This window comes from Schistocerca gregaria, chromosome X (assembly GCF_023897955.1).
Source record: "Schistocerca gregaria isolate iqSchGreg1 chromosome X, iqSchGreg1.2, whole genome shotgun sequence".
Lineage (NCBI taxonomy): Eukaryota > Metazoa > Arthropoda > Insecta > Orthoptera > Acrididae > Schistocerca > Schistocerca gregaria.
Genome location: NC_064931.1, coordinates 407,979,485 through 408,003,248, shown reverse-complemented (window position 1 = coordinate 408,003,248; position 23,764 = coordinate 407,979,485). Strand labels below are relative to the sequence as shown.

At 41.3% G+C, this 23,764-nt stretch overlaps 1 protein-coding gene across 5 annotated transcripts in view; it reads left to right on the top strand.

The window, feature by feature from the left end:
• The window catches only part of LOC126297752 (pancreatic triacylglycerol lipase-like), a 456,502-nt gene that overhangs the window by 310,794 nt on the left and 121,944 nt on the right, over window positions 1–23,764 (top strand). For 2 of the 5 annotated variants that reach the window (XM_049988923.1, XM_049988922.1), the window contains 2 exons: window positions 12,037–12,171; window positions 14,635–14,715. In XM_049988923.1, coding sequence (XP_049844880.1) covers window positions 12,051–12,171; window positions 14,635–14,715 — 202 coding nt within the window. In that variant the 5' untranslated portion in view covers window positions 12,037–12,050. Of the gene's footprint in view, window positions 1–1,514; window positions 1,622–12,036; window positions 12,172–14,634; window positions 14,716–23,764 lie in introns of those variants that run through there. The other 3 variants (XM_049988926.1, XM_049988925.1, XM_049988924.1) reach the window with 2 other exon arrangements.

Genomic DNA, 23,764 nt, shown 5'->3' with positions numbered 1-23,764 from the left:
TAAAACAGTCATTGTGAAACGTTGTAACTAAAGAAACAATGTTCACGACCCGTAATTAAATGTAAATTTCTGAAGATGGGGTGAACATGAAATGAGTATACTCTAAAAGACGTGTGCTTTGAGACATAAATTGTTGTCGTGGCGTGTCAGGAAAGCACTGCCATTCATATCGGTGCGTTACCCCTTAAATATTGTCACGGACGCTATAGTTTGACTTCATGCACTAGGAGCGCTGTTCTAACGTGACGTGATGAGGCGGCTAGCAGGTTAAGTAAGTATGTGAATGAGGCCCGCTGGTCACCAAAGGGTTCCCATGCCTGCTCTACACCATACTGGTCAATAACTCACGATAGAAAATTTACGGAACCTAATATTGTTATATGTAGAGCGGGACTGATCTGTCGCAGCTGTTACGTTACAGATACTAGGAATGCAGTCAGCGCCTGACATTTTAACTCTTTTTTAGCTCAGATTTTGCAAACAGTTTTTTCTCCGTTTTGTTTTCAGTTTATAGCGCGCGATATATTGACGTTGTTTTTCCAGTCTGTGAGCTTCGTGTCCGAGAGATGGCGCAGTCGACCGATGTACTGGAGGGCCCAAGTTCAACTACCCTTGCGTCCGTCTAGCTTTAGGTTTTCTGTGATTGCCCTAAATTTATTTAGGCGGATTTCCTTCACCATAATTGTCCTGTCCGAGGTAGTTCTCCGTCTATAATGAGCTGCTCGTCGACGGGACGTTAAGCCCTAATCGGTTTTCCGTCTGTGGCTCAAATGGCTCTGAGCACTATGGGGCTTAACTTCTGAGGTCATCAGTCGTCTAGAACTTAGAACTAATTAAACCTAACTAACCTAAGCCATGCCCGAGGTAGGATTCGAACCTGCGACCGTAGCGGTCGTTCGGCTCCAGACTGTAGCGCCTAGAACCGCACGGCCACTCCGACCGGCTTTCCGTCTGTGATTCGGATGCAGTATTTGAGAAGTACGAACTTCAACAAAGAAATTATAGCTCATCAACATAAACTTCACTCATTACCAGCCGCTGCCGAATGAGAACTGCAACTGAATCTTCCGAGCGTAGTGCCAAGATTAAACTTCGTGGATTCCCAGATTTGCGCGACGTATTTTGTGAGCTATACAAACGTAATTAACCCAGTGAGTCAGTTTATTGCGTAATTTGAAGTGTGAAGTGTTATCGGCTTGCCCTAGTTCGTTGACGAAGTCAGTGAATGACCCAACAACTAAGGCTGTTTCTTTTAGTCGTGTGATATCATCAGGTTAGGCGTATGATTCATATGTTACGCTATGAGTGCGTCTTATGATTCAGTAAAGCTAGCAGTGATTCCAGGAATACAAATAAATCTGACTCTCTTGCGTTTTAAGCTCTCAGCGTTATGACAGCTGCTGATTAATGTAATCTAGCTCCTTTATCGCACCACGCCTCTAGTAACCTTAGAGAAAAGCTATATATCACAGAGAACTAGGAGCGAGTTCAGTTACTACCGAAAAGTTCACTGTTTTCCCCTCGCCACATAAAAACTAATCGTGCACTGATATTCGTAGCGTGTCATAATTTTAATGACGTATCCAAAGAGTTACTACAATTATTCTTGGGTAAGCTAAAAGTAAGTGAAATTGTATTTTTTTTTTGTTTTGTTTAATTTGTTGTAAGCGACGTAAGTATGATGTAAAAACGGCTGGTCCAGTGCATTATCGAGGCAGTTCAACATAATCTCCTTTTTCTTTTTCTTTTGTTTTCTAAAATCAAACCTGGCCAACGAACTGACGATTTTTGAAACAAAGACACTGCCGGTTCCTTTGCCACTATTTTTATCCTTCTGAACTAATTCCTAGTCTTTAATGATCTGTCTATCTACACTCCTGGAAATTGAAATAAGAACACCGTGAATTCATTGTCCCAGGAAGGGGAAACTTGATTGACACATTCCTGGGGTCAGATACATCACATGATCACACTGACAGAACCACAGGCACATAGACACAGGCACAGAGCATGCACAATGTCGGCACTAGTACAGTGTATATCCACCTTTCGCAGCAATGCAGGCTGCTATTCTCCCATGGAGACGATCGTAGAGATGCTGGATGTAGTCCTGTGGAACGGCTTGCCATGCCATTTCCACCTGGCGCCTCAGTTGGACCAGCGTTCGTGCTGGACGTGCAGACCGCGTGAGACGACGCTTCATCCAGTCCCAAACATGCTCAATGGGGGACAGATCCGGAGATCTTGCTGGCCAGGGTAGTTGACTTACACCTTCTAGAGCACGTTGGGTGGCACGGGATACATGCGGACGTGCAACGTCCTGTTGGAACACCAAGTTCCCTTGCCAGTCTAGGAATGGTAGAACGATGGGTTCGATGACGGTTTGGATGTACCGTGCTCTATTCAGTGTCCCCTCGACGATCACCAGAGGTGTACGGCCAGTGTAGGAGATCGCTCCCCACAACATGATGCCGGGTGTTGGCCCTGTGTGTCTTGGTCGTATGCAGTCCTGATTGTGGCGCTCACCTGCACGGCGCCAAACACGCATACGACCATCATTCGCACCAAGGCAGAAGCGACTCTCATCGCTGAAGACGACATGTCTCCATTCGTCCCTCCATTCACGCCTGTCGTGACACCACTGGAGACGGGCTGCACGATGTTGGGGCGTGAGCGGAAGAAGGCCTAACGGTGTGCGGGACCGTAGCCCAGCTTCATGGAGACGGTTGCGAATGGTCCTCGCCGATACCCCAGGAGCAACAGTGTCCCTAATTTGCTGGGAAGTGGCGGTGCGGTCCCCTACGGCACTGCGTAGGATCCTACGGTCTCGGCGTGCATCCGTGCGTCGCTGCGGTCCGGTCCCAGGTCGACGGGCACGTGCACCTTCCGCCGACCACTGGCGACAACATCGATGTACTGTGGAGACCTCACGCCCCACGTGTTGAACAATTCGGCGGTACGTCCACCCGGCCTCCCGCATGCCCACTATACGCCCTCGCTCAAAGTCCGTCAACTGCACATACGGTTCACGTCCACGCTGTCGCGGCATGCTACCAGTGTTAAAGACTGCGATGGAGCTCCGTATGCCACGGCAAACTGGCTGACACTGACGGCGGCGGTGCACAAATGCTGCGCAGCTAGCGCCATTCGACGGCCAACACCGCGGTTCCTGGTGTGTCCGCTGTGCCGTGCGTGTGATCATTGCTTGTACAGCCCTCTCGCAGTGTCCGGAGCAAGTATGGTGGGTCTGACACACCGGTGTCAATGTGTTCTTTTTTCCATTTCCAGGAGTGTATAATACATCTATACTCGAACCACATTTAAAAGAAAAAGTATGTACACGCTGTTTGGAGAGTTTTTAATCTAACTAACCGGTTAGTTGCTCAGGTGCGTGGAAAATTGGTCCGCCGCTTTCCAGTCTACGTGACATCGTTTGCTTTTAAGATGAAGCAATCCATTTACCTCCAGACGTTTTGTATGCATAGACCAGTTAGATCTACGCAATAATTTGGTATTACGTTAATGGGCGATGATTGTTTAAAAGGAGAAATTTAAAATGAATTGATTTCGTGGGCTTTCGTTTTTAGAGCTCATCTGACATTATATTTTACGATATATTAGTTGAAACTGTAAGAACATTTTCATCTCAAGAAAGAGTCATCCATACCCCATGTGTTATTGACTCACCAAGCTGAAGGCGTCTGATTGACGAACTTACACTGATATCGCATTACGTTAACTCGATTATGAGAACTTGAGCTTTACGTCAACCTGGAGAAATCATCTTTACGGTGCTAGCACTGAAGTACTGTTCAAAAGAAGCCTGCACCACTCTCTAACACGTGTTGCCAATATGTTTTCGCAGGAGTTTCTTTCTAATTGAAGTTGATAGCCTGTGACAAGAAGAATGCTTTAATTTTCTATTGAACTGTAATTCACTGAAATGAGGTGAAAATTGTTCATATATGCTTACTTGCTTGTTTTATGATAGTTGTAAGCCAGGACAATGCAGCGGGAAGGAATAAATTTGCGCGTATGAAAAGACGTCCCAGTTTTGGTTTTTCATGGTGTTCCCAAAATCATTCCTACCAATAGGTCATGAGAGAATCCTTTCACTCTTTTTATACATTATTAAGAGTTTTAAAATAAACTTAATTCTTATATTGTCAGTTTATCACTATTGTCGTTTTCAGTGTTATTTACACCTTGGTCGTTCTTAGTTCCATATTTTATTCTTCTGTTTGATTTCTTTCGGTAAGTCCTCTATGACACAGGGTCACTGAAACAGATGGGCGGTTGAAAAAAAATAATAGAAAAGAGAGGATAATTCATTGAATAAGTTGTCGCTGGGTGTTGAATCAAGTGTTAATAAAATTAAGTGCGTAATACAGTCACTGCGCTCGTGATATACCCATTATTCTGTGAATATGGAGGAAGTTACCTGTAAGTGTACATATTGACGCAATTTCTGTGGTAACTTATGTTAAACACTTTCTCTTAGCTGTTAGCCAGTCCTGGTGTTACAATCTGGAAATACCAGTTTCCAGTTTTGCAACTTTGTTAGAGAATGGCTCATTAATAACAAAAATGTAGCGTAGTATGGTTCTGTTGGCTAGGAGATCCAAAAAGTCAGGTTCATCTGCCGAACTGCAAAGGTTTTTCCGTCTGTCGAGCACAATGGCCTGTTTCCTTCGTGAATTGTGTGTTTCAGTGCATCTGACAAGTGTAGGTGACTGTAAAGGGTGTGTGTAGTGTGATGTTTGTGTTGAATAATGATGAGGGAAGTAAGAGGAAGTCAATGAAAGATAAACTGGCAGACATCAGGGCGCCTCCGAGGCATCTGCACGGTGTCCAACTAAACGCCGCGCAACGTATGGGCGTCGGCCTTCGTAGTGTGTGGGTAACGTTGCTGCCGCTTACGTACGGATGTTCGTAAAGCTGGTCCAAAATATTGACATTTTTGCCACCATATAGCTCTGTAGCCTGTTAGAGATACTGTCTCCAATTTTCAGAGACTAATTCATGCAACAAATAAGGCAAAAACGAGTACCATGCCCCCTTTTCTTCACAACTCTGTCCGTGATTGCAAATTTTATTATTTCCTGCCATCAGAGAAGATATTTGTTGAATTTAGAAGGTTGTGAGCGCATTTACGATGCGATTCATTCTAAATTTATTAAAGTAATGCACACATGATGGAACACAAAACCCGAACTAAAGTTTTAATAACATCGTTTAGAAGGAGCATCCAACGATGACATTTTGCTCATCTACTGTTATTAAAATTTCCTCATATGATGCTTGTCTGATGTTGAATGATGGTAACACTGAAAGAATCAGAACCCTTACGAGACTAGGATTTGATGCAAGTTGCTTCACTGAAAAACTTATTGAAGAAGGTTAACGATATGCGTATTGGCAGTTCTGAAATGTCAGTGAAGGATACGAGTATCAGCAAGAGCGCACGCCAGAAGGACCAGACTAGAAGAAAAGAGCCACATGAAGACCAAAAACAAAAAATGTATGTTTGTGGCTAACATTAAGGTACATGCTTCTAGCATAAATGATAATAAAATCTTATTTCTGCATTCCCCGCAACTTCCATTTTACATAATTGCGTAGTCTTCCGCAGCCAGAGTCAGTCGACATAAAACTTTTCTGGGTGCGGTACCGCGTCATAATGTATAGCCTACCATATTTTGAAAGGGCTAAGTAACCTTTCAGAAAATGTTCCTCATGTTATAGTATGTCTTATAAAGGTATACACCAAAGTCAAGATCAAATTATTTGACAAAAAATGATAAAAGCTTCAGATTGTAGTCAATAGTATAACAACGACAAGTGCAAAATTTGCTGCAATTATCTCTCCAAGAGTAAAACATATATGAGCTTGTATGTGCCCGTGTATTTTCTCATACGTCCCCCCTTGAAGCTGCGCCCGCCTCTGGCATGGGTGTGTTCTATAAACGTATCATCACCGTGTTCGCGTTTCTGTACACATCAGGATGAAAGTCAGGGAAAACATTAGAACGTAACTTATCGTAAGTCTGCTCTCTGAATACATCGTGTGCTTAGAACAGACGAAAAACTTTATGAAAATAGCGGGTACGTCAATAATTTAGTTCAACAGCAAGTGATTTATTAGCTAAGCGTGTTCGGACAAAAGTACTGTAGCCCAGCAGTGTTATCAAGTTTAAACCAAACTGTCGAATTGCACCCCCATATCAATAGGCCAATTCTAAGCACCATCTGCTTAGTGGAGTTAATTAATAGTCCACCTTCTCTCCGCTCTCCCATCTTAGTCTTCTCTGTTCCTTGTGGACAGGCAGCTGGGCTCGTTAGCACAATTATATTTACTGCTCGTATGCCAGAGGACAAATGTAAGGTTGTAGAGGCTTATCTCACTAGGGGTAAAATAGATACTGCCTACAAGAAAATTAAAGAGACCTTTGGAGAAAAGAGAACCACTTGTATGAATATCAAGAGCTCAGATGGAAACCCAGTTCTAAGCAAAGAAGGAAAAGCAGAAAGGTGGAAGGAGTATATAGAGGGTCTATACAAGGGCGATGTATTTGAGGACAATATTATGGAAATGGAAGATGATGTAGATGAAGATGAAATGGGAGATAAGATACTGCGTGAAGAGTTTGACAGAGCACTGAAAGACCTGAGTTGAAACAAGGCCGCCCGAGTAGACAACATTCCACTGGAACTACTGACGGCCTTGGGAGAGCCAGTCCTGACAAAACTCTACCATCTGGTGAACAAGATGTATGAAACAGGCGAAATACTGGGAGACTTCAAGAAAAATATAATAATTCCAATCCCAAAGAAAGCAGGTGTTGACAGATGTGAAAATTACCGAACAATCATTTTAATAAGCCACAGCTGCAAAATACTAACACGAATTCTTTACAGACGAATGGAAAAACTAGTAGAAGCCGACCTCGGGGAGGATCAGTTTGGATTCCGTAGAAATGTAGGAACACTTGACGCAATACTGACCTTACGACTTATCTTAGAAGAAAGATTAAGGAAAGGCAAACCTACGTTTCTAGCATTTGTAGACTTAGAGAAAGCTTTTGACAATGTTGACTGGAATACTCTGTTTCAAATTCTGAAGGTAGCAGGGGTAAAATACAGGGAGCGAAAGGCTATTGACAATTTGTACAGAAACCAGATGGCAGTTATAAGAGTCGAGGGACATAAAAGGGAAGCAGTGGTTGGGAAGGGAGTAAGACAGGGTTGTAGCTTCTCTCCGATGTTACTCAATCTGTATATTTAGCAAGCAGTAAAGGAAACAAAAGAAAAATTCAGGGTAGGTATTAAAATCCATGGAGAAGAAATAAAAACTTTGAGGTTCGCCGATGACATTGTAATTCTGTCAGAGACAGCAAAGGACTTGTAAGAGCAGTTGAATGGAATGGATAGTGTCTTGAAAGGAGAATATAAGATGGACATAAACAAAAGCAAAACGAGGATAATGGAATGTAGTCGAATTAAGTCGGATTAGGAAAGGAGACACTTAAAGTAGTAAAGGAGTTTTGCTATTTGGGGAGCAAAATAACTGATGATGGCCGAAGTAGAGAGGATATAAAATGTAGACTGGAAATGGCAAGGAAAGTGTTTCTGAAGAAGAGAAATTTGTTAAGATCGAGTATAGAGTTAAGTGTCAGGAAGTCATTTCTGAAAGTATTTGTATGGAGGTTAGTCATGTATGGAAGTGAAACATGGACGATAACTAGTTTGGACAAGAAGAGAATAAAAGCTTTCGAAATGTGGTGCTACAGAAGAATGCTGAAGATAAGGTGGATAGATCACATAACTAATGAGGAGGTATTGAATAGGATTGGGGAGAAAAGAAGTTTGTGGCACAACTTGACCAGAAGAAGGGATCGGTTGGTAGGACATGTTCTGAGGCATCAAGGGATCACCAATTTAGTATTGGAGGGCAGTGTGGAGGGTAAAAATCGTAGAGGGAGACCAAGAGATGAGTACACTAAGCAGATTCAGAAGGATGTAGGTTGCAGTAGGTACTGGGAGATGAAGAAGCTTGCATAGGATAGAGTAGCATGGAGAGCTACATCAAACCAGTCTCACGACTGAAGACCACAACAACAACAACATGCAGGTTTCGCCAAATACTACAGTTGTGGCTGTTTACTTTCCCATTTGTATGCAGTGTTACCTCGTCAGAAAAATTATCGAATTTGCAAAACCATAATCTTTGACCTGCGATGCGCAGCAAAATTCGAATCGCAGATCTTTGTTTTGGGATATAACTTTCATACGAACTGTAGTCTGTATGGTTTCATGTTTTTTTACGCAAACCACGCCACCCGCTCGTTGTTGTCACTTCCAGCTCACGCCAAGCTCTACGTAGAGATTTTGCTGCACTCCTTGTGAAAGCTTCTCTCGCTCGTTCAGTGTCATTTGCAGTCACACCTGGCCGACCATCTCTCTTCGTGTCACTCAAACATTCAGCTTCAACAAACTTCACAACCCGACCGTAGATTGACTTTCTGGATGGTGCTGCTTTCCCATAGTTCGTCATAACTTTTCGTTGGAAATCCGTTGCACTCTGTGTTTTGTCAAATTCTAGCACGCATAAACTCTTCTAAGCTCCAGAAATCGCCATCTTGATTTTGACACCACCTGGCGACTGTACAAGGAACTACACATAAAAACTGCCGCGAAAAAAAAATTTACAAGATTACTTTTTCAAATTACATATATTATTACTTTGTAATGCTACTCACTCGGTTGCAATAAATTTTTCAAAGTGTTCCCGGACTTTTGAAACACACTGGTACTTTCTATGCTATAGTGCCATGGGGAGGAGATCTTTCAGGTCGTAGAACATGTCATTAAACACGAATACATGATATATATTTACAAGAGAAGTTATACTAGAGTTGCTTCTACAGAGTCTACGTAAATTGCCCTCATGGATCTGGAATAATTCAAAAAATCTTTAACATATCTTCATTTAAGAGGTAATAACAAGCTTTTCACAAAATATGTCATTTTACGCTAAGATGCGTGTTATAATCCTGAGGCTACTAAAGCCACACATCATCAAATTGAAAAGTCAGTTTAGAACACTTATTTGCATTGATCACGCTACTACGCTGAAGATGTGCGGAAGACACATTTCATATAGCATTCACGTTATTTGGTATTATTAGTAATATCTCTAGCAATCGATTTTGCTAAGCAATTCGTCAGTGGGATATTATTAAATCCTATTCTCTACTCTTAAACTGAACATTGATATTTCTTAAATTTTAAATTGCCGCTGGCAAGTTAGTGAAAATATGTGTTTCTGAATAGTGGGCACCTTCCTGGACCAAAAGGAGTGACTTTAATTAATTCTGTAGAGTATTCTATTTCTAGTATGGATTCCATGAACTCAGGTGTTGGTTTAAAAAAAAGAGTTATATAATTTACGATAAATTTCGTGGAGGAATAAATACAAGGTGTTACAAAAAGGTACGGCCAAACTTTCAGGAAACATTCCTCACACACAAATAAAGAAAAGATGTTATGTGGACATGTGTCCGGAAACGCTTAATTTCCGTGTTAGAGCTCATTTTAGTTTCGTCAGTATGTACTGTACTTCCTCGATTCACCGCCAGTCGGCCCAATTGAAGGAAGCTGAAGGAAGGCAATGTTGACTTCGGTGCTTGTGTTGACATGCGACTCATTGCTTTACAGTACTAGCATCAAGCACATCAGTACGTAGCATTAACAGGTTAGTGATCATCACGAACGTGATTTGGCAGTCAGTGCAATGTTTACAAATGCGGAGTTGGCAGATGCCCATTTGATGTATGGATTAGCACGGGGCAATAGGCTTGGCGCGGTACGTCTGTATCGAGACAGATTTCCAGAACGAAGGTGTCCCGACAGGAAGACGTTCGAAGCAATTGATCAGCGTCTTAGGGAGCACGGAACATTCCAGCCTATGACTCGGGACTGGGAAAGACCTATAACGACGAGGGCACCTGCAATGGACGAGGCAACTCTTCGTGCAGTTGACGATAACCCTAATGTCAGCGTCAGAGAAGTTGCTGCTGTACAAGGTAACGTTGACCACGTTACTGTATGGAGAGTGCTACGGGAGAACCAGTTGTTTCCGTAGCATGTACAGCGTGTGGAGGTCAGCAGCTGATTGACCTCCACGGGTACACTTCTGCGAATGGTTCATCCAACAATGTGTCAATCCTCATTTCAGTGCAAATGTTCTCTTTACGGATGAGGCTTCATTCCAACGTGATCAAATTGTACATTTTCACAATCAACCTGTGTCGGCTGACGTGAATCCGCACACAATTGTACAATCACGTCATCAACACAGATTTTCTGTGAACGTTTGGGCAGGCATTGTTGGTGATGTCTTGATTGGGCCCCATGTTCTTCCACTTACGCTCAATGGAGCACGTTATCATTATTTCATGTGCTGCTAGAACATGTGCCTTTACAAGTACGACACAACATGTGGTTCATGCACGATGGAGCTCCTGCACATTTCAGTCGAAGTGTTCCTATGCTTCTCAACAACAGATTCGGTGACCGATGGATTGGTAGAGGCGGACCAATTCCATGGCCTCCACGCTCTCGTGACCTCAACCCTCTTGACTTTCATTTATGGGGGCATTTGAAAGCTCTCGTTTACGCAACCCCGGTACCAAATGTAGAGACTCTTTGTGCTCGTATTGTGGACGGCTGTCATACAATACACCATTCTCCAGGGCTGCATCAGCGCATCAGGGATTCCATGCGACGGAGTGTGGATGCATGTATCCTCGCTAACAGAGGACATTTTGAACATTTCCTGTAACAAAGTGTTTGAAGTCACGCTGGTACGTTCTGTTTCTGTGTGTTTCCATTCGATGATTAATGTGATTTGAAGAGAAGTAATAAAATGAGCTCTAACATGAAAAGTATGCGTTTCCGGACACATGTCCACTTAACATATTATCTTTCTTTGTCTGTGAGGAATGTTTCCTGAAAGTTTGGCCGTACCTTTTTGTAACACCCTGTATATTGGAAAGTAGAAAGTACCCCTAATTCAGGTGGTTAGCACACTGAACTCGCATTCGGGAGGACGACGGTTCAATCCCGCGTCCGGCCACCCTGATTTAGGTTTTCCGTGATTTCCCTAATTCACTCCAGGCAAATGCCGAGATGGTTCATCCGAAAGGGCACGGCCGACTTCCTTCCCCATCCTTCCTAATCCGATGAGATCGATGACCACTCTGTCTGGTCTCTTTCCCCAAAGAAACCGACCAACCCTAATTCAGGACATCGTTGAGTTCATACAACAGACAATTCCTATCCCATGCTTTAGGACCCAGAAAATTTTAGCTTTACTTTATGAGTTATGCCAAAAAAATGAGCCTGTGTGACATTACCGCTTGAAAGTGAACGAAGTGTGCTAGCTTTTTTGTTTTTGTATCATCTATGTTTTACCGCATCCGCATTGCAAATAAAAATTTGTTTAGGCACTTCAGCAGTTTTTGTGGTATACTTCTCCTGATTGAATTTATTGTCTATTTGGAATCCCTAACACTTAGTACTGTCAACTCATTCTAATCATTTGTCATGTTTTAGATATATACTGGGAGGAAATCTCTTACAAGTTCTGAACTGCATCTAGTGTGTCTTTTCAAAATTTAGTAACAATGACTTAGCTAGGAAACATTTATTAACGTCTTTGAAAATTTCATTAAACGATCTTTCTAAAACTACAGTTAATTTGCTATTTATTGCAGTGTTTGTATCATATTCAGACCGAATGAACTGGGCATTTGGTGATGTTTCTAATGAAAGGTCATTAATATACACAAGAAAAAGTAAGGGCCCTAAGATAGAGCCTTGTGGGACCCGTTGCCAGTTGGTCATCTGACGTTGTCATTCAGAACTAAGCATACAACTGAAGTGTGACGTGTTTTTTGTAGTCGAGATGTCAGCTACGGGTAGCCCAGCACAAAAACAGAGTTAAGAAAGTAGACACTTTGTCGGTTGTGGCAGGGCGGAGCAGCGCGATGCGAGCGGTGCTGCTGGCGGCCTTGGCTGTGGGCGCGCTGCCCTTCGCTGTGGCCGGCATCCTCGACTGGGCCCGCGCCGATCGCCTGCAGACGCTCGTCAACATCCCCTGGCTGCCATGTGAGTACACACACCTGTTTGTGAACAACACTACCCGACTCACAATACTGGACAAAGTGAACCGTAGCCCCGGCCGCCGTGAACTTCGCATGAAATTTTTTTTACTCCTATGTATCTTTGTATCTGCATTGCACTGAAAATATCTGCACTATAGTGCAAATGTCGTTGGCATGTGCTGACAAAGGGACCGTACGAACTTCTGCTCACCGAGCTCATTCATATTGACAGCGTTTGTAGGACTCGTCAAAGACTTCCACATCCGTAAATAGGAGGACGCAACTCTTAAACCGTTTCCAGAAAATCGAGTTTGAAAATGTTACGCGTGCTTATAAACTTTGCATGGTCGTTTGTATTAAAAGAGTCCGCATCCGAGAGAGCAAGCGACCGTAGAAAATATGTAAGAACGCCTAAAACTTTCAAACTTGGTTTTCTCGTAAACGGTTCAGTTGCGTCTTCCTGCCGGCCGCGGTGGCCGAGGGGTTCTAGGCGCTACAAAAAAATGGTTCAAATGGCTCTGAGCACTATGGGACTTAACTTCTGAGGTCATCAGTCCCCCAGAACTAAGAACCACTTAAACCTAACTAACCTAAGGACATCACACACGTCCATGCCTGAGGCAGGATTCGAACCTGCGACCGTAGCGGTCGCGCGGTTCCAGACTGTAGCGTTCGACAATGCATTACTGATGCTGTCTCTTATATGGTGAAAGCATTATGAGGTAAAATTGTGCATGTGACTTGTTTAGCTGAGCTTTACACAGAGTTACAGAGTTCGTAATAAATTCAGTGATGTTGACAAATTTATTGGGTGTGTCAAAAAGGCAGCATTTAGGTGGTTAGTTCCAGACATTTCTTTATCACCATCTCCCATCTTGAGAAATGGAGTTCCTTGCTTGATGCCTGCAACGATTACTGCCAGAACTTCAACGTTGTAAAAGACGTCATTGATTTGTCGATAGCAGTGAAGCCTCTTCAGTTGAACTAGCTCAAGAATTAATTTCTAATGTTGAAATTTCAGGCAAACTTTCGTACAGAAAATCAAGTTTTGTATTTATATCTGCTGTCGTAACTGCTTTGGAGCTATCAGACATGCCAATGGTGACGCAGATAGACCAACAGAAAAAAGTGAATAAATTAGAAACTGTTTGTGTTGAAGTGAGAAAAGAAATGTCAAAGAAAATCGGGAAGGTGGTAGAAAAAAGAAAGGAATGTCAGCACACTGTTCCATTTCAACAATTTTGTTAAGTAAAAAGTTCTCAGTTAGTCATTTAAACTCAGATTCAAATCATATTGTCCATTTTACTATTTTACTCTTGTGTCAGCTGAAGTAGAAAATGTTTTGTTGAAAATGTGATGGTTTGTCGACTGACAATAGTAAACCTTTTCTATTCCAGACTTTGCGTAAGTTCGCAGCTCAGAACTCATAAATTGAAATAAAAATGAGGATGTACCAAAAAAAACCATAGGTTCACTATGTTTTGATAACGTTAGTAAAAAGCATGGCACAATATCAAATTCCATAATTTAGCTTGCTCCTCACGTGCATTTTATTCTTAAATAAATAGTCCACTGTCATAAACAGACTAACTAATTTACTTTACAATTGAAATTTTGCCTTATTTGAATACTGTTGGGTCAAATTTTTATGTTGTTATATATATTTGTGTAAATCTTTAGTTATAAGAGTATATTTTTGTGCATATTATGATTATTTTTATGTCACAAAAATCCAAGCCCTAATAATTACTGTTGAACAGCAGATGGAATCCTAAAGAAGAAAATGAATTTCGTAGTTAAGCTTTTGAACTCGCTTTTCGATAACACCCACACAGTTCTACAGTAACAGCAGAAAAATGTGGTGCTAATGTGCTTTTCGCTTAAGATCGCAAATTTTGAAAATAAAACTACAGTGTTCAACATCTTTTGTAGCTCTACATGCCAAAACGTTGTTAAATGCTTCCTCTGTGAATGATGTCATATTCTCATGATACTACAGTTACATTCTTTTACTCAGAGCTTCATCTCCAATGTTAAGAATTTAATGTTTTTATTTCAACTATAATTTATATTCCCTAATGAAATAAACTGTGGTTCTATTGCTAGCACTAAGGCAGCACTGGGAATTGAAATTAGCGCTTGCAGAATCACAAATTATATTTATGGGGGGGGGGTCAATGATGCAGAATTGAAGAATGAAAAATGTGCAGAATAAATTATTCCAGATCAAGCACACAAGATTTACCAATAAACATGGAGCAATAGAAACACATAATTACAGGAGAGCAATCATATTACAATATCAAAATATGGCGTTTTTTTCACAAAGCAATGTCATAAGCAGACAAGGGTAATATCACACTTATGCATTTCAGCGCTCTCAAAGACAGCTGGATTTCATTACCATGTTTATCTATTGTTTAGTTACACATTGTTTTTATATTTTATGCTGCTCTCTTAATGGAAGATCGTAGTTCCTCTCTGGAAAACACGTCAGAGGCAACAGAATATGGAACAGAAAGTCAAGCTGAACTTCTCGACATATCCCGTAAGTTCTGACCATTGAACAATCTGCATAGTTACTGTATTAAAAATTTGATTAAAAATTTATTGCTAGATATCATCTATAGATTTTTATTAGTACGATTATCAAATTCTGCTCAATTTATTTTCCAGTGCTCAGTATTTTCAAGACAACCACAAATACATTAACAGAAGATTTTCAGAATTTAGACTAAATCAATTTCTTGAATTGTGTAATGGTGTTCTGATAATCAGAAATAGTAAATAAGTCAGAAAAATACTGACAAGGAAGTAACATTATCCATACATTTGTTTGTCATTCTCAAGAAATATTCAACAGAAGTTGGAACATAGATGAACCGTTAAAAGCTAACATCTGTTACAGCATTTTTGTGGTTCAGGAATTTATGTGAAATGCTCATAAGCCCTGTGCATGTCGTTGTTTACAACTTGAATTTCGCGAATAAATATAATGAACAACCACATATAGACGTGTGGGTACTGTGGAAACGTCAAGTGTCTGGCCTGTAGAGTGTTGCACGCTAGCAAGGTTAACAGGAAACTGTTGCAGTAGTTTCCATTTGTTACGATATAGTCAGCTGAGCAACAGACACGGTAACAATGATTTAGTTTACGTTCGCGTATTTTCTAAACCTTTTTTAGAGATAAGTTTTTGGTGTCAAATTTGTTTACCTATCTTGTTCTTATCTTTATTTACGTCAGAGAGCTTATAAAGTAAGGTACAAGGGAGATTCTGACAGGCTTCAGTCAGATTTTAATAAATGCAGCAATTTCTTAATGTAACATACCGAGGTTTAAAATGGCAAATGTGTGGATAAAGCGAAAGTTTGGGTAACTTAGTATTGTGGAAACGTTTCCGCAATACCCACATCACATAAATTACTTCTAATTCGTTTTGCGTCTGTTTTTAGATTCCACGGAAGCAAACTGATAGGAAGCCAGGTGCTATTTTGAAGAAGTTGGATGCTGAAAACGTGGTTAAGGCCAGGTTTTGTTTTTCTTATTAAGGCAAAAAAGATGCCGGTACTCACTAAGAAAATGTTTTTCCAGTAACTTCAACGATTATGACATATCCTCCCATGTACACTCATGGTTTCTAGACCTCTTCTTGCTGTTGCTATCCAACTGCAGAATAATGATTTGGACGCAGCCATGAATCTACCAGTTTCTTAGGTTTGAACTGAATGAGAGGATACCCTACCATCTTGATGAACATCAGCGCATATTATTGCCTGTACACGTAGATGATTTATAAGTAATAACTACAACAATCATTTGAGGAAAACCCCTTTCACATTCGGTGAAAGATATTGCAGTTGTGCCCAAAGTGTGCTTCGGAGGAAGTAGTACATCTGGCAATTTATTTTCTTGAAGATATACACAGAAACCACGAACTGCACTTTCATTTAAGCGAAATTTGCAGGCTGACTCCCTAATTTCGGCTTCACCAAATGCCAGATGCTCCCCATGATTTTCTGGCCAATACTTGTAATCTAAAATCTCGGCACATTCAGAGAAAACAGCATTATCTCCTTGAAGCAGACGCTTTTCAACCACTTCTTTCAGACTATTATAAAAATCAGATGAACTAACTGCAGGACTTGAATCCTTTTGAAATTCATTGTCTCCTTACCTTGAAGAGAGATACAGTAGTATGGACCGGGATTTTCAATTCTTTCATCAAGAATTTGGACTGTACTCATTATCCTCCTATATCCTTTGTACAAGTCACTATTTCTCTCTTGTAGAATAAACGTACTTCCCAAAGTTCATGGAGAGCAGCACACGTGGGGTCGAAAAGAAGACCAAATTCGCATTACGTTATTTTTCTCAAAAGACCATCATAAACACACCAATCTGTTTTGCTTCTTTTACTGTCTTCTTTTGCCTCCAGAAAGTGATGGACAAGGGCTTAAGAGTCTTGCTACATTGCAGAAACGTTGCGAAAGTGAGATTCAACCCAGTGATTGCTTAAAACTGTGCCAATTTTAAGAATCTGAGGTTCTAGAGTCGCTGCAAAAGCCTGTAGTTCCCTAGGATTCTTAGGGGAAGAATGATACGTTACGTTAAATTTGTTCATAAAACTCTGGATCTCCTGCCACACAGTTCACCGTGTCAGTAAGACAATTCAAGGCGATGATTAGCAATAAAACCGGATGATTATACACTACTGGCCATTGAAATTGCTACATCACGAAGATGACGTGCTACAGACGCGAAATTTAACCGACAGGAAGAAGATGCTGTGATATGCAAATGATTAGCTTTTCAGAGCATTCACACAAGGTTGGCGCCGGTGGCGACACCTACAACGTTCTGAAATGAGGAAAGTTTCCAACCCATTTCTCATACACAAACAGCAGTTGAACATCGTTGCCTGGTGAAACGTTGTTGTGATGCCTCGTGCAAGGAGGAGAAATGCGTACCATCACCTTTCCGACTTTTATAAAGGTCGGATTGTAGCATATCGCGATTGCGGTTTATCGTATCACGACATTGCTGCTCGCATTTGTAGAGATCCAATGACTGTTAGCATAATATGGAGTCGGTGGGTTCAGGAGTGTAATACGGAACGCCGAGCTGGATTCCAACGGCCTCGTAGTCGAGATGACAGGCATCTTATCCGCGTGGCTGTAACGGATCGTGCAGCCACGTCTCGATCCCTGAGTCAACAGATGGGGACGTTTACAAGACAACAACCATCTGCACGAACAGTTCGACGCCGTTTGCAGCAGCATGGACTATCAGCTCGGAGACGAGGGCTGCGGTTACCCTTGACGCTGCATCACAGTCAGGAGCGCCTGCGATGGTGTACTCAACACGAACCTGGGTGCAGAAATGGCAAAACGTCATTTTTGTTCGGATGAATCCAGGTTCTGTTTACAGCATCATGATGGTCGCACACGTGTTTGACGACATCGCGGTGAACGCACATTGGAAGCGTGTATTCGTCATCGCAGTACTGGCGTATCACCCGGCGTGATGGTGTGGGGTAGCATTGGTTACACTTCTCGGTCACCTCTTGTTCGCATTGACGGCACTTTGAACAGTGGACGTTAAATTTCAGATGTGTTACGACCCATGGCTCTACCCTTCATTCAATCCCTGCGAAACTCTACATTTCAGCAGGATAACGCATGACCGTATGTTGCAGGTCCCTTACGGGTCTTTCTGGCTACAGAAAATGTTCGACTGCAATGGTGGCCGAGCAACTGGCTCGTCACAATACGCCAGTCACTATTCTTGATGAACTGTGGTATCGCATTGAAGCTGCATTGGCAGCTGTACCTGTACACGCCATCCAAGCTCTGTTTGACTCAATGCTCAGGCGCATCAAGGCCGTTATTACGGCCGGAGGTGGTTGTTCTGGGTACTGATTTCTCAGGATCTATGCACCCAAATTGCGTGAAAATGTAATCACATGTCAGTTCTAGTGTAATATATTTGTCCAATGAATACCCGTTTATCACCTTCAATTCTTCTTCGTGTGGCAATTTTAATGGTCAGTAGTGTAATTAAAGTGCAGCTACGCGCGGAGTACAGGGTGGGGTGTAATTTTAATGCGGCAGCGAAACTTGGTAGATATGCCAGTGCGTTAATGCGAAACCGATTAGTTTCACTTGTGGCCACCAGGTGCAAATCTGACGTCGTGCGCTGTTTGTGTTAGGTTATGACATCCTAGCTGTCATTTGACAAGCCATAATGTGAGCGAATGAAACGCTTGTCTAGAAGAGAGACCGTGCGCTGTTAGTGAAACAGTTTTATGTGAACGGCAGCAATTGCAGTGATGGAAAGAGAGAGTATCACCAACTGAAATGTCTGAGGAGAGGTCTTATTTCATAAACTGTTTAAAGATGATGATAATGAAATTCAAAAACACGAGTGAGCTTGGTGTAGCACTTGGAAGAGGAAAGCGTCCTTTCGCGATGGAAGCAATTGACAAATTTACTGTTGCTGTAACTGACCATACAGCACGTGCCCTGGGTACTGGTAATGTTATTGCAGTGTCACGGTAATTGTCCATCCCATGGTCAACAGTACGGAAAGTTTTTCGGTCTATTTTACACTGATACCCGCACAAGGCGCAGCAACTGAAACCTCACGATCCATGGCAATGTTCTGAATTTGCTCTTCGGTTTCTGATATGGATAGAAGTTGATGGCATGTGGCCGGCCAGTATTCTGTGGAGTGACGAGGCACATTTTACACTACAGGGTATAGTCAATACACAGAACTGCTGGATTTGGGGTGCTGTAAAACCGCGTGTTGTGCACGAAGAGCGATTGTACTCGGAGTATGTGGCTATGTGGTGTGAATTCACAAGCATCTTTATTCTTGGTCCATTCTTTTTTGAAGAGAATACACCTAGATGGCCTGTCATGTGTACTGTAACGTCTGAACGTTACAGAGACTTCCTTGTGCAGCATATGGTTCGTGCATTAAAAGAACACAAGTGCATGGAAACCATTGTTTCATGCAAGATGGGGAAATGCCTCATCTTGCTGATCCAGTGAAAGCTCTGCTAATGCCATCTTCCATGAACGTATTATCTCCAGAGGTTTTCAAGACGTATGTCCTGCAAGATCAACTGATCTGAATCCATGTGACTATTGGCTCTTGGGATATCTAAAAGAACATTTATACCAGGGACACTTAAAGTCTCTACCTGATCTAGAGGCATATATATAGGAACATGTTGCCCAGATTCCATTGGAACTGCTGCGAGCAACTATTCATCACATTGCTTTACAGTTGCAGCATCCTGACAAAGTCACCGGTGCTCATACTGAACAAATTGTGTAAGTGGCACTTAATAATAAAATCAACATTATGCCTTTCTCACTTGTTTGTCTAACCTTCAAGTATTAGTTTTCAATACTTTTGTTGATATTCCAATTTGACAATCAAACATTTTACCAATCTACAGAATTTTAATGATAATTTTTCTTCCTTGCACCCTGTTCATCTTTTTAAGTTAGAAAATAAAGATATTCAGAAAAGATCAGAAAAATTGATTTGAAAGTGTGAATCAGATTTAAACATAACTCATTTACATGAATGGATTACCCTAAAAACACTCATGTTGAAGGAATTTTGAAAGAAAGGAAACATTATCAATTAAAGACACTGCAACATTTTTGTTTGTGGAGAATAATTTTTTTGTGTCTCCTTGGTGTATCCATAGCCCTTCAGCTGTACTTCGTTCTGCCAGATACTTCACATATGGCAGAAAGATAATTTTCTAAAGTGTAACTATGTAATCACCCCATTTCTGAGAAACTCTGACTCAGAATCCAGATTAAGTGCTTTTGCAGTTCTAAGCACTGAGCGTGAAACATGTTATTAACTTGGATGACATTGCTGAAAAGGTTTTGAGTGTAAGTGTAGGAGAACTCGAAAGATGTTTGCTTTTGCATGAAGGCTCACTTCACAAAACTGAGGGTGTTATTTGTTATACAAGGAGTGCATCAAGATGTGAATTTATTTCCTTTTACTCTGAATTATGGTTTGTGAATGTCAATTGTTTTCATATTTGTTCATTTATAAATTACTAGTGAGCAAAGCCCCCAAAATTTATCTGCAGGGAAAGGGTGAAATGGGTGACACCGTAGGTACACCACTGAGTATGAATATTGTTGTTCATGAGCACACTAGCCTCCACTATCCTCACCTCAAAATAGTCATCTAACAATAGTTCATACTGTTCAGAGCATGTGGGTTTCTGCCTGTGCCTCCATACAATAATATGTTTTTATTAAGCAACAACTTTCATTCATAAGGCAAAGCTCTCCATCGTTATTTAATATTTAGATATTCCTTTTGGCTGCTAACAGGACGCCTTTCACAAGTCTATCATACAGTGGGTCTATAAAAATGGTAGTTACGTGTTGTAATGTACATGTACGTAACACACTACAGTCACAAATCTGGACCAAGTTAGAAATTGTAAAGTGTAATTTATTTATTAGATCATCAGTGACTGCATCTCAGCCACAGATAAAATATCATGACTGACTGATTGTCTCAGTCAAACTATAATCATCCATCTTTCATTCTACTTAATTATTTCAGTTTTTCACCATTAATTTGATGTAGGCATAAGTTAAAAAAGCTTTCTATAAATGTTTACGGGATACACCTCTCGAATACATATTTGTTTGCAAACACTGTACCATCATCATGTAGTATGAGTTTGATTTAACTGCTTCATCTTCGCACATCTTGAATAATTTTTTGAGGTGTTGAGTGCAGTATTGTGTTTCAGTGAATAGAGGTCAGACTTCAAAGAGAAGACAGTGAGTGGCTTAAATGGAAAAGAAAGGTATATAAGAAGGTGTAAACTGAGAGGGAGAGATAAATCATAACAACCCAGTGTGGGATGAATCACTGCAACTAAAGTAAATGGTAAAAATAAAACATTAGTTTGCAAGACATGTGGTCCACATTCTGGAGACTTTGGTACAGTGATGTCAGTTAGGGAATGTGGGGAGGAATACAGGAGTGGGCTGGGGTCAAGTACACCTACATATAGACTATGAAGGCCACTGTATGATGCACAGTGGAGGGAACAAGGTACCACTAGTGATGTCCTTTCCTGTTCCACTCACAAACAGAGCAAGAGAAAAAAGACTGTCTGTATGCCTTTGTATTGGCCCTAATTTATCTTATCTTATGTTGTTGGTCCTTATGTGAAATGTACATTGGCACCAATAATATTGTTCTGTGTCAGCTTCAAATGACATTTCTCTAAGTTTTCTCTAGTGTTCCTTGAAAAGCCTTCCCTCCAGGAATACCTGTTTGAGTTCCTGAATCATCTCTGTAATACTTGTATGTTGGCTGAACTTACTAGCACCCTGCCTCTGAATTGCTTCAGTGCCTGCATTTAATCCAACCTGATGAGGATGTTAAAGGCTCAAGCCATTTTGAAGAATATGTTGCACTAGTGTTTGATATGTGGTCTCCTCCACAGATGAACCACATTTTCATAAAATTCTGCCAATAAACTGAAGTCAACTGTTCACCTTCCCCACTACCATCCTTACATGCTCCTCCATTTCGTATCACTTTGCAACATTATGTTTACATATTTAAAAGACCGTATTGGGTCAAGGCGTTCACTACAAATGCTGCATTTGAACTCTGTAGAATTGTTTTTCCTACTTACCCACATTAGTCTAAATTTTTCTACATTTGGAGCTAGCTGCCATTCACCACGCCAGCCAGAAATTTTGTCCAAGTCATCTAAGTAAGAGAGAAGGATAATATAGTCATCAACAGAGGTAATTGATGTAAGATGAGATTGCATACTTGGCAGGAGTAAAGTCTATGTTCATTAGTGAGTTCATACTTCTGAGTACTTTAGAATTTCTCCTCTCTGACGGCTTCACTCCATTATTACCAGCTTCTTATTTAGTGATTTCTGATTTGTTACTAACAGTTCTCCACTGCAAATGTTTGTTTCATTTGTTACACTCCATTACATGATTTTCGTATTTGTTTTGGTTCATAATTCTAAATGATGCCTTCATATCTGCATTAATTTTATGCATCTTCCATATTGTTTACTTTTTTCCCCTTCTCTGATTTGGAAGTATAAACATCTGTTTCAGAATTCCTGAATTTCTACAGTCTTTGCAAGTCTAAAGCAACACTGCTTCACACATTTTAGTGAAAATATTACATTTTTTGAAGGTAGGTTTTGTGCAGAATAAAACTGTTGGCCTGTTGGTACTTGGCCATTTGTTTATACACTGTTCAGTCCCATTAATGTCACCACACGGCAAAAACCTGAATAACCACATTTTGCAGCATGAGACATGGAGGAAGAGTGTCAGTGAGGTTCTGGAAGATACCAACAGAGATGTGGAGTCATGCCAACTCCATTGCTGTGGCCATCTGTGTTGTGTTTCTAGGTTGAGGATCCATAGTGCTTACAGCGTGATCAAGGTGATCCCACAGATTCTCGGCTGGGTTTAAATCAGGGGAGTTTGGTAGCCAGAGGAGTATGGTGAACTCATCCTATTGCTCTTTGAAGCACACATGCCCACTTAAAGCTGTGTGACAAGTTACAGTGTCCTACTCGTAGATGCCATCGTACAAAGGGGAAAAAAAACTGCATGTACTGGACCATGTCCATGGTCACCAAAGATAGATTCATGTTTGTGTTGATCCATTGTGCCATCCAGAATGAAGAGATCAGTCAGAGAATGCCATGAAAACATTCTCCTGACAAGAATGCTTCCTTCTGATTGCAGCGTGTTTGCTGTCAGACATTTCACACTCTGCAAACCAATGCCATCTACCTAGTAGAGCATAAAATATGATTCATCTGAAAAGACCCCTGTCATCACTTGGTGGATATCCAGTTGGGGTACTGGCATGCAAATTCCAACCTTCGTCACTGATGAACAGCAGTCAGCACGGGTTTTGGATTGCGCCTGTTTGCCATGCATGGTATACTTTAACAATGGCGGCCCAACAAAAGTTTACAAACGTAGCCGTTTCGGAAATGGTTCCATCCTTGGCCCAAAAGCCCATGATCATGACCTTTTGCATGTCAGCTAAACTGCATGGTTTCTGCATTATGACACTGGCTGCACTGGTTTCCTTATCCCCACGACATGCTTTATGTACCCTCCACTGCTAATGTTGCCACTTCCTACCTGGGAGTGTTTACCGCATGTTGACACTGAACATAGGGAGTGGTCACATTAATGTGACTGGACAGTGTAATCTGAGGTCACAAAAATAAGGGGATAGTGATACCCACATATACAGATGGCAGTAATAGCATGTATTCAAGGCATAAAAGGGCAGTAGATTGGTGGAGCTGTCATTTGTACTCAAGTGATTCATAAGTCAAGGTACTGACTCGATTATGGCCATGCAATAGGAGTTAACAGACTCTGAATGCAGAATGGTAGTTGGAGCTAAGTGCACGGAACACTTCATTTTAGAAATCATTAGAGAATTCAGTAGTTTGAGATCCACAGTGTCAAGAGTGTGCTGAAAATATCAAATTTCAGGCATTACAGCTCACCACAGACGACGCA